The following is a 12,039-nucleotide window of genomic DNA, read 5'->3' as shown; positions in this document are numbered from 1 at the left end:
AACCCCTGATTTTAGCATTATAGTCATAATAAAGCAAAACAATACTGTCATATTAAAAAAAAATAAAAATAAAAAACAGTAACTTGATTAGAGCATTACAAAAACAAAACAGAAGCCTGAAAAAAAAACAAAAAACAAAAATCAAAAAACAAAACTTATCCAGCTGCTTGAATTAATAAAACTTATAACTTGCTAATCCTAAATGGAAAAATTATTCTGTTATGCCATTACTTATGACTATTTTACTAGCTTAAAATCTCTCTATATTTATAGATTCGCACAGGCCCACTAGATGGCACTCCAGATTGCTGCAAATGCCAGCTGCATTCCTGACACCTGATGTAAAAACTCTGAATTATACAATCTTGTGACTGATACCGTATCCATGTATTATTTAAAAATATTAGAAAAAAACACCGTTACACAGTTTCCCAAAGTGAAACAGTGCTACCTGCCCCTGTGTTTTTAGGGACAGTGAGTCTCGTTCCCGTTACGACCACCCTAAATGCTGCATGTATACTAAAAGCAGCGCTATACTATGTACAAGCCAGAAATGATTTCCACTCACATTTGCTTTGACAGTACTTACTGTGAAAAATGGAAATACCATAACTGGAGCAAGGATGCCTTCCCTTCTCGTAAAAGCTTTTTACCGGTACCTTGAACTTCACGCCCCTCTACTGCAGCACGACAATTAGGATCTAGAGGGATCTGATCGAGACCTATGTTTAAAATTAGCTCCAGCAGCTGTGTTTTCGTTTCCAGGTTCAAGTGTCCGTATGCTCTGCCAGCTGTCCGCTTCATCTCCCCAGTCTACTTTTTCTGAGCAGGTAGACTGCTGGCACATGAAAAGTCTTAATATCCAAACAGCTATTAGACTAAAACACCCTGCTTGTGGCAGCTTATATTTGCCAGTGACCTGTGACTCGATACTGCTTGAAGAGAGAGAAGCTTTTAATTCGTTCACCATTTCTAACACAAAAAAGAAGTGCTCTAAGCTGCAGGCCCAGAAGGCAGTGTAATAAGCTGCCATTGTCTTAAGACAGATCCCCTCACTTATCCCCTCACTTCAGCACAACGCCATCCATACCCCAGCTCTTTCTTCCTCCTCAAGAAAGAGACAGCATCTTCCATGTCCAGCCCGGTGGGCTCGGGTGATTGATTAGCTGCTGAGTAGCTCAATATGGATTCTTTTTCCATTACAAAGTCAGGCCGGTCTGAGGTGTAATGTTGCCTGGCTGCACACTGGTCAGAGCTCCTTTGGATTTGTTGCTTGCTGCCTGCACTTTCCAGGCCTGTGACAATTCCTGTCCAGAAACGTTTCACCAGGTACCTCACCCACTCATCTACTGGTGTCCTGGCTCTGCAAATTTGTAGTTTACCACGTTGCTTTTTGATACACAGTCAGGACGGGACCTTCCTTCCTCTGATCAATTAACAGTGTAGACTGAGTAATAAATTAATCAGGAATTCACACTGATGCTATGCCTGCAATCCACAGCACATGAACAGGTATTAAACGTGTATGTTGTCTATCGAGAGAAAAACAAAAAGAGGAACTCATGGGTTTTAAATCTCAACCCTGATCACATGAAGTAGAAATACTGAGGCAGGAAGACAAATATATTTTCAGTCACTGAGGAAAAACAGCTGCAAGACAAAGGATGTAGTTCTCAGACTGCATTTTTTCTCCTCTTGTCCGAAGGGCAGTCTCATTTATTTACAGAAACATTTCAATCTTTCAACAAAAGTCAAAAGGGAAGCAGAGGAGAATGCAAAGATCATTTATTTTATCAGATGCCAGAGCTGCCTTAGGTAACACAGACCAAAATTAAATCCCTTACTTTATTTACATGGATCAGTACAGGAATGGTGGGATTTCATTACCCTAGTAACCATTAGGTTATTCTGCTTCCATTTCAAACATCAGGAATGGCACTGACAATACGTAGTTTGAAACAGAACAGAACAAAACACACAGGTAAACAGCTAGAACATAAGACAAGTACTTCTTTTCATCTCAAACTCCACTACTTTTGTCTTTAGTGTCCTAAATCACACTCAGCTATGCCATTCAGTACAGTAAAGGATCAATGTTTGGGCTACAAGACAGCTCTCTAAAGTACTTGTAAACAGGAAAATACCATCAAATCACAGTATTTAGAGCAATGTTCCGGGCTATAAATCAGCAGTGATAGAAATAAACATGCTGCTCCACCACAGGAGTGGCAGGGAAGATGCACACTATAGAAATGCCAATGCAGTGAGCCCCATTTCAAGGTGCATTCCTGCTGCATGTGGTATTAGCATCACTTTCAGAAAGTCACTTTACATCTTGCAAGACGGATGGGAGCATTGACCTACCCTCTGGGCTCCTATGATACTTCAAATATTTAAGAGGTATACGTGCTCAGATAGTAAAACGGTGTAAAGGCACCAGGCATTTGAAAAGTTCATAGTAGTCTTAATTATAGGGACATGCTAATTATTACCTTTCAGATGTTAAAGAGCACCCCTGCACACAGAAAAGGGGAATTCCTCTGGACTTTGAGCAGGTAGGTCAGGTCATAATGGATACAGAAATTGTCCCATAAATGGGTTATATTTATTCTGATGTTTAAATGTGTTCTGTTTTTGAATTTATGAAATAATTCAGGGTATTGTAGATCTTTATAAACATGAGAGCTGAACCAAAAATGTACCTCCAACCTTCTGGACAATCCAGTAGGCGGGCAGTCATGGACCCTTGTTTCAGAATAAACCCATCACCTGATGGGAAAAAAGGATCCCATACTCCATGGGATTAGGCAGGAGCCATTAGTAAGATAAAATAAAGCACTGTTTCATCCAGAGATGCTGCATTCTCTTTCATTTCAGAAAACATGTAAGATTGAGCATCCATACTCCTAACATGCAATGAATTGTATCATCACAGTGGATTCCCTTCCCTGGTTACTTTTTATAAGAAATACACTAAATAGAGCTGTGTAGAAAATGTATTTGTTTGCCTGAACTAGATTTAAGAAGAGTCAAAATATATTTAGCCTAACCTTAACAATATCTATTCGGTGAGATGTATAACTACAAAATTAAAAATAAATAAATCAATTTGACATGTGGTATTTTATTACGGGCAGAAAGATAGAGCTCTCATTTACTGACAGTTTCATTTCTTCCTGTGAATCTGGTGTCAGTCCTCCTTTCTCTCTCCCATGCCCCATTTTTCCCTAGACAAAACAGGATTTGCTGCAGAGATCAAACACAGACACTGGCAGGAGGCAAACACTGTATCTTTTAGTAAACAAAGAGTTTGAGGACAGCCCTTATCAAATCCTTCCTATTATTTTCTACACTGTTCTCAGTAAAACCTGCCCAGATACTGGCTGAGGCAAGGAATCTTCCTCAGTGCAGCACGCAACACCTCTGTTTTGTGTTGTACGGACAGGGACAGACATCACAGCAAGATGTGAAAAGATGAACAGAAAGCTTTAGGGTAGGGGACGGTTGATCACCAAGACACATACTCACGAAAACTTTCCTGGACCAGCCCTCAAACGCACAAATAATATTCCTGTATTCACAATGACAGGCATAGACAACATGGACTGCTCAGGAAGGGCGACAAAGGCAAAACTATCTGTGGAACACTGTCTGTACATAATGTCACGGATGGCCGTGAACACTGGGAGGATAACAGCCTGTTTGGGCTTCGTTAATCACTCTGAGTAAGGACGATCAGTGTTCTCGCTGCCCATATGGCACAGCAAGGCCCTCCAAGGAGGAGAGCGTAGAGGGAGATGAGATGAGTGGGTCCCTATCTGGATATAGAGCTCCTGCTCGCCTGAAGGACAGCCAGGCACAGGGCAGGTGCTCACCACAGCCTCAAAGGGCAGAGACACAAAGTAAGGGGCCACCTTATGGTAGGGTGCAACATCCTGCTGGAACACCCTCCTGGGAACAGCAGTGATGAAAAAGATCAGAGCAAGAATAAGGGGGACTTGCTTGTGAGCAACTTACTCTGTCTGCAGCTTCCTTCCCCTCAACCACAAGCTGCTGACCACTGAGTATTTAATACTGTCCCACAGGAAGATCTCCGTAAGGATCAAGACTAAGGGATTTAAATTAATTCAGCTTTTAAAAGACCGTATCCTATTCAAAAACAGAATCAAGAAAAAATATTCACAGTAAGAGGCCACAATATTAGAACAAACTGCAGTCTCATAATATTCATCAAAAGAATGAGGATGTTTTGGAACAAGACACAAAATTGAAGATGCCCAGAAACATCAGTGTGAGCCAGCATGTCTTGCGTGACATAGCACAGGATTATAAATCATCTATACTTTAGTAGCCCAACCTGAAACACCAGATGAACTCGTTTCCCTCGAGATCAATCCACTATTACCAGATTTGAATTATGCCAAGAATTCACGATGTTGAATTTGTAGCAGGAGCAGTTTGCCCAGCAGGCAAGAGCACTGCTTTTTACAGAGCCTTCTCAAGCTGGCAGCTGACGTCTCCCCGGGGAACATGCTGGGAAATGCAATTGCAACAAAACCCAGGAGCTTAGGAAAATAATAAAATAAACCCAGTTTCCAACAAGCCACAGAGATAAACATTGTCATTCTTCTGGCGTTTGCTTTAAGTGTGCGTCAGGTGTGGTTTTACTCATGCACTGTCAAGTGTTAAATAATCAAAACAAAGCCCTTCTCCAGTTTGAGGAAAAAATCCAGCAAGTCTCAACAACATAGCATATCACTTCCTTCTTGTATTTTAAGTTTTCTGAAGCGTTAGCTTATGAAGAAGCTTGCGAGATCTAGCTTGTGTTAGTTGTGGTTCATATATTCACAACCGGGTCCTGACCTCTGATTTAAAGCCTTTCACTTATGGGGAAACCTCCCCGCGGTGCAAGACTCCACCTGTAGAGTCAATTGCAAGAGCAGAGCTGCTTCTGTTACTTGTGCTCCACAGGATGAGACTAATTAATTCTTGGCACTCGGCCTACCTGCGTGAACACGGCTATCTCAGGGACTTCTAGCAAGCTGAGCTCCCAGCACACATAGCATGAGGGGTCACGATCCAGCCAGCGTTTCTTCTGAGGGAGCCCACACGAGGGGACCTGCCAAATAGCTTCCTGGCAGCTAATTAAGTCATTGTTTCGAGAGAATGACAGGAGCGGGCTTTCAGGACTCCAGCTACACCCAGCTAAATAATCATTAGTCGTGATCTCAGCGTTCGCCGCACTGAGTTCTGCAGCCTGAAGCTGCCGGGTTGAAAAGGTCATCGAGCAGTGTGTGTACTCAGATAGGCTGTGTCCACACCAGGCCTCGCTCCTCAAAGCCAAGCAAGGGAAGTGCTGTACTCCACTTGTCAAGAGGCCTGTTCCCAGCCTCATAGCTGCTGCCTAATCCTGGCATTAGCAGGCCTAAATAATGAGGTGTTTCAGTGGGAGCGCGCTACCTGCTTGGTGCATGCCTCTAGATGCAAATGTACCATCAGACACAAAGGCAGGGAACAAAAGATTAAAAAATAGCTTAGCGGGAGCCCCTCTCTCCTACATCTCTATTCCAGTGTTCGTTTCAATCACCACCTCACTGCATACAGGCCCTCCTCGCTTCACATCGGCACCGCTCAGCCAGACAATGCAGCAGCTCGTGTACTTACAGGTTACATCCACCCTGCCACAAACGGAGCCCTGGGCTCATTAGCAAGGGGGTACTTAAAGAATTCCCGGGTGGGCTGCTTAATTTCGGTGCGTGAATGCAAAAATGCGGCAGAATTAATGCGATGATTTATACCTGCTGAGCCACTTAGCTTTCATGTGAGTATTTAACTTGCTGACACCCACATGTGGAACACAAATTCTGGCTGTTCTTTCACTAAAATAAAAGATGCAGTAACCTAAGCCACCAAAACGGAGGCACTGCACTGCAAAATGAAAAACTACCACAGGGGTGTTTTCCCAGCATTTCAGAAAGATCACAAGTCACATACCAGAAATACCCTGGGACTGGCTTCAAAAAATCATTTTGAATTTCGCCTTCTGATTTCTATATTTTGGGGATTTAAGTTCTCAAGTTTTCCTCAGCATCAATTAAAAAGCAACATGAAAATTCATGTATAAACAAGAAAACCTGAGGTCCTGGCATTACAATGAAGATACCAGAGAACACAAGGCTGAAAACACTGCAGAGGGATCTGGTGACACTACCCGTTTATACTCTCTATCTACTACAGCAGGGTCCCCAAAATGACAAGGGTTATTATGAGTAGCAATAACAAAATATTCAGGAACATGTTGCCAAGCCACAGAAATCACAATTTAATCTTATTCTGCTCTAAGAATGCTATGCCATTTATCCCACCCAATTACCTGTGATGGTACTGATAGCTCAGAAATGCCTTTTAGCATCAATGCAAAATTATGGTTGGCCCAAGATGGGACCATATTGAGAAACTAAAAATTTCTTGCAATGTCACATTCCAATGATGTAAAGAGGTCCAACACAAGTATTGCTATAATTCTGGATTCTATTTTAATTAAAAGGCTATAAGTCTAATATTAATCGACAGATGGAATTTAGTATGTAGCCTTTGCACACAACACAGATGGATTAGTAATTTTTCAGGGCAATAATACCTTGTGAGAAGGATGGTAGATTAACTCATTAGCTCTCCACAGCTTCTAGTACCTGGGCTTGATCATTTACAGCTACTTATAGTACCTCTGTGACAATTTCCATAGTTTTAACCTTCAAATGCAGGAAAGTGATGCGCAAATCGTACAGGTGAAAAATGGACAGGCAAAAGAAGAGAAATAAATGTAAATGCTTTCCATTCCATGAAGACATGTATGACATATGGCATTATGAGAAAAAAAAACAAACACCTACAAAACAGAACTCACTGCTTAAATACATAAGAAGGAGTGCCCGAAGAGATCTCAAGCGAAGCATTCAAGAAAATCAGTACACATGAACATACACAGTGCATGTCCCTGTACCTGTCCAGATGAAATACAAGGAGCAATGCCAACCTAGAACTTCTGTTTTCTTTGTGTTTTCTCCACATTTCATAGTCCCTACTTATCCTTTCTGTATTTGTTTACAAGTGCAGAAGGCTACAGTGGCAACACTTAGAGATGCCATAACTTATGCAATCCTACATTTTCCACCACCTGAAAATAAAGTCAAATAAATCACACACATACACCTTTCCCCCCCACACACATAATTGCCTCTCGCTTCTTTATGAAAAGAGACTGGTGTGTGATGCGATACATAATTAAAACATTATAAATCAGTTTCCTTTATTTTGGCTGGAACAAAGCACCATCAAAAATTTCAGCTATACCTTGTGCAACCCTTGGCACAGTCTGTGTGATGCCTGTCATTAGCAAGATTACCAAGCCTGTGCTCCCTCTAGCTCTGCTGTTTTCACCTAGCAGCAATAAACATTACGATTTAATATATCTTGAACTAGGGACTTCATGACAAAGTAGCAAGTATCATCTTACTCATGGCTTGCACAAAATTTTCATAAACACATTCCTAAATATTTTGTAAATGGCACCATGCATGACTCTGCTAAGCTCTCAGAGTTCCGTTTGCAAATGTAGGACTTTGTATGAAAACTTCATTTTCATGGGAAGTGACCTTGGTTTTTACAGTCAATAATTAGCAAGTATGCACATATATTTATGAATACCAATACATATACATGCACATTCTCTTTCTTGTTATATTATATTTGGCAGGCCCAGACCAGAACCCCACAAGTCATCAACCAAGCTGTTTTACATACATACGTTGTTTTTCTCTTTCCAAAGAACAGTAGTACTAAATGTTACAGGAGCAAAACCAACTCCTACACAATTTCAAACAAGCACTGTGGTTCTCTGAATTTCTTGGAAAGGTTGGAGTAAATAGCTCAACAAGGTTTGCACTTTGACAATTGCATAAAAGAGGAAAAAAAAGCATCCCCACAAGGAATACCATAAGCTGATATTCTCCTTAACACTGGAATCCTTTCTCTAGGATGAATAGTGTAAATAATGCATTTATTGACATTATACCATATAGAATTGTTCTTCTGAAAATTTATTACAAGAATAGAAAGTATGGTCAGAATAACAAACTTGGTAAACTGACAGATGTTCATCTACAACAGAAGTTCTATTAAAAAAAACAAAACATAAAACAACAACTAAATGAGAATGCAGTAATCACTGAGATTAATCTACATGCCAGGTTAATGTTCAGCATTTTTTCAGTTTTCATGTTTTAATCCCTGAGGTAAGCATACTCCTTTCCTCTTCTGCACTCCTAGTTTTTAGGAGGCCATTAGGGCGAATAAACTACTGGTGCTACTTTACTGGGTTTAATCATTTGATCCATTGTGTTTTTTGGGGTTAAGTTCTAAGCTAAGGTTTTGATAACAACAATTCTAAAGAGAACAGAAGTATTTTCTTAAACTCCACAAGCATATGAATCATTAAACAAACATCTTCTCTGAATAGCACTCAACCCAGCAAGCCTGCTACACACTTCCTTCAATATTAACATTTTAATAAGTGATGACTGAACATATCTTCAGGAATTTATACGTACAGACAAAGGCAACACAGCACTGCACATAAAAAGTGAACACGGTTTATCAAAGCAAAATTTGCTCTAGATCCTCTCATGGGAACCTCACCTGAGATTTTTTTTTTTTAATCAGCTTCAGTACTTTTGGAAATTTAACAACCTAAATTAACCAGAATGCTCCATAAAACTAAAAGACAAAAGGAAAAAAAAAAAGAGAAATAGACGAAGGAAAAAGGGAGAGAGAAAAAGTTCAGACTTCTGCAAGGCAGGGCCAGAAAATACATTGGGGCAGCTTTATTCTGCCTATTCATAACTCTCATCTTTATCTATGACCCCCAGAAGACATTAAGCATTTGAAGACATGCTTAATTAATCAAATTAACTGTATTGACATTTTGACTCAGCCACCTACATTTGCTATTGCAGATACTATAGCATTTCCTCTTGAAAAAAAAACCCTTGGTTTTCATTTAAGTATGCCCTGACAGCCAGTAGCTTTTCAGCTGTTGGGCACAGGTGGCTCCTAGCATGACTTAAATACCATCTTCAAATCATTTTAGTATTGCCTTGCAACAGCTTCTGTAAGTGAGAATTCAGTACAAATACTTCAGAGTATCTGCAAATTCAAAGCTTTGAAAATTGTAGGGAAGAACCTATCTTTTCTTCTGCCTTAAAAGGGAGTTAATAGTATAAAAAAGTCAAGTGCCAACAGTACTTAGGTTTTCAGTGAAGGGCTGCAAAATCATTTGGGACCATGGCTCATTATATTCACTAAGGAAATGTGCAGGAATAAGAATGTAATATAGCGATTATTTCTGCTAAAAATCTCTTAATAGTGAAAGCAAGATGAAAGTACAGCTATTATCCATACAATTAGGAAAGCAAGACAAGTGTGTAGTACCCATGCAATGGTACCAAGCAAATGACAGGATTCTAAAGCCTCAACCTACACCCGGACATTTCTCCTTTAACATAAAACAAGCAAGTAAAACTTGGGGATCAATACAGTGGTTAAAACCTAACTTTTATTTGCCAACATTTAAGTATTACTCGGGTTTAATTATGTCAATATAAAAGAATAAAAATCACAGTGCTGTTTACCTTGGAATGTTTCCAGGTGTTGCCCAAGTAAAATTTGTTTGTTTTGAAGGTTTGCTTAAAGCTATGTGCCTATGAGAATTTTTATTCCTCTTTTCCTCCAATTCTGGATTTAGCAGCTGTATCAACAGCTGGGCACTTTAGCAGCTGTAAAAGGCAGATGCCAAGTTCTAGGAAGCAGCTTCCTAGTAATAAAAAATAGGGCCCGTAGCAAATATTCATGGATTCCCCAATTAGAAGGTTTTACTCTGCAACATAACACCAGCTAGAGATTTGACTCTTTCTTGGACTGTGCTTTTGCTGAACTCAGACTACGGATCCTCGCAAAGTTGTCACCCTCTGATTTTGACAGGGAAAAATCCTTTCACTGTAAGAGAAAAACAGTGTTCTGTCACACAATTATACTAATTCTTAATGGTGGCTCATGTGCTCTCTTTTCAGTGTCAACGCTTTCATCAAAAGGAAGGCTTTAATATCAGAAATTAATTATAAATGCATTTGGTTTGTGTCAATCACTGAGATGAAACTGACTGTAAATTCTGTACATCTTACCCACAGAAGATCATTTTAGTAAAAGAATGATCTAAATAAAGTATGGAAACACAGTATAAGTCTTCTTCTATCGAAACTCTTTCATAGTAGTGGTTTTGGTCATCAGGAAAGAAAGGGAACAAAAAAATCCTGAACTTGTTTATACTGGTTCTTAGGAGTTCTCTCAGCTTTCCCAAGTCATTTGCAATTTGGAATACGTTAGAGGAATCTAAAAACATCTCTAGATATTTACTGAGCTAAATTTATTAGGAGAAGAACACTTGCAGCTTTGTTGACTTTGATTGCATTTGTGGGCATTAAGTTGCTCACAAAATTCAGCCCACTTATTTCAGTATCTAACTATAGGTTGTGTATCAACTCTGAAGAGCTGCTAACTGAAAACACTGCTGATGGTGCCCAAAATTAAAACAGAATGACAATAGGAATCAAGCACTGCTGATTTAATTTACTGTCTCAGTCCTCCTCCTCTTCATCTCCACAATTCCTGGAGAGTTTTACAAAATTGTTCAGCCTGCAAAGCAGCAAAGAGAAACATGCAAAAAAAAACCTCCTCCTGGATGAAGATAACGTAAAAACATTATTAAACTAAATCAACAGACCTTCATGGGAACAAAACAGTAGAGATACCAGAGAATAAAAGGCAGAAATAAAGTTCTTAAAATAAAAAAAATCAACAACCCCCCTGCTCCCTCCCCCCCAAAAACCAAAACCAGAACAAAAACATTTTGAAGTATATTCAAAGCACGAAGAAATGCTGTTTGCTACAGGGACTAACAAACCCTGGAAATAATTACAGCAGTGACAGAAAAATAATGAAAATTAAGGAGAGATTTTATGTCTTGAACATAAACATGCCATGTTTCACTATTTCAGAAATGGTCTAGGAATTTCAGTGCAGAACCAGGCTATGAATAACTGGTTACAGTATGCAAGGAACAACTTAAACTTGTTTTATCATAGGTACAATAATTGTGAAGGTATGAAAATGTAATACCACGCAGAACATCCTCCCCTTACTGCAAACATGCTGGCAGGGTGCATGTTCTACTTCATGGCTTACAGAGTAATGATCTGTTACAAGCAGTAATTGTTCCTGCACACGTATAAAAGCATATTGTGCTGTATCCCCGGGAAGGTGGCATGTGCTAGAGAGAGAAACACCTACAGCTGAACACTGTGAGTCTTAACAGAAGCTTATGAAAGAAGATGAAGAAATTAAGACTTACCACCTGCAAGTCACCAAGACAAAAATGAGTTTCTTGTGACTGGAGAAGTATCTAGAAATGCTAAATTCTCACCACATGCACTTTAACACAGGGGTCTCCAAACTTTTCATGATCACACACCCCTAGCAGTAAAAATTTTTTGAGCATGCACCCCAATAGCTGTTTGTTTATTTATTTATAAACTACACACATGCACCTCTGAAGTTCTAATATTTTTTCCTACACCCCACTTTGGAGACCACTACTGCAATGCACGGAAGAACAAAAGCCAGCAAAACAGGCACCCACCCCAGATATTTGCTATGAACATGCACGGCAAAATTCTGGGAGCTCTGAGCTGGCTACCATACCTAAGTTCTTGTTAATAGAAATAAAAAGTCGATCTTACCAGAGGTGGTGGTGGAGGGGGCCCTCCAGAAGGCGGTGGAGGCGGCGGAGGAGGCGGCGGTGGCGGCGGCGGCACAGGCATCCGTTAGATTTCTAGCTTCACACAGTTATGAAAAATATAGCCAAAGTCTATGTCCTTGAGGGGAAGGAAGGGAGGAGAAAGAAAACTGGAAAAAAAAAAAAAGAAG

General features: G+C 40.0%; 1 protein-coding gene across 5 annotated transcripts in view; it reads right to left on the bottom strand.

Moving 5' to 3' along the window:
* Positions 1-12,039, bottom strand: part of WIPF3 (WAS/WASL interacting protein family member 3) — a 36,590-nt gene that overhangs the window by 10,263 nt on the left and 14,288 nt on the right. For 4 of the 5 annotated variants that reach the window (XM_068674298.1, XM_068674299.1, XM_068674300.1 and 1 more), the window contains exon 2: positions 11,853-12,018. In XM_068674298.1, the coding sequence (XP_068530399.1) occupies positions 11,853-11,933 (81 nt within the window). In that variant the 5' untranslated portion in view covers positions 11,934-12,018. Of the gene's footprint in view, positions 1-589; positions 866-11,852; positions 12,019-12,039 lie in introns of those variants that run through there. The other variant, XM_068674302.1, reaches the window with a different exon arrangement.

This window comes from Anas acuta, chromosome 2 (genome assembly GCF_963932015.1).
Source record: "Anas acuta chromosome 2, bAnaAcu1.1, whole genome shotgun sequence".
NCBI lineage: Eukaryota > Metazoa > Chordata > Aves > Anseriformes > Anatidae > Anas > Anas acuta.
The sequence above is the reverse complement of the archived record's forward strand: the minus strand, read 5'-3'. Positions and strand labels throughout refer to the sequence as shown.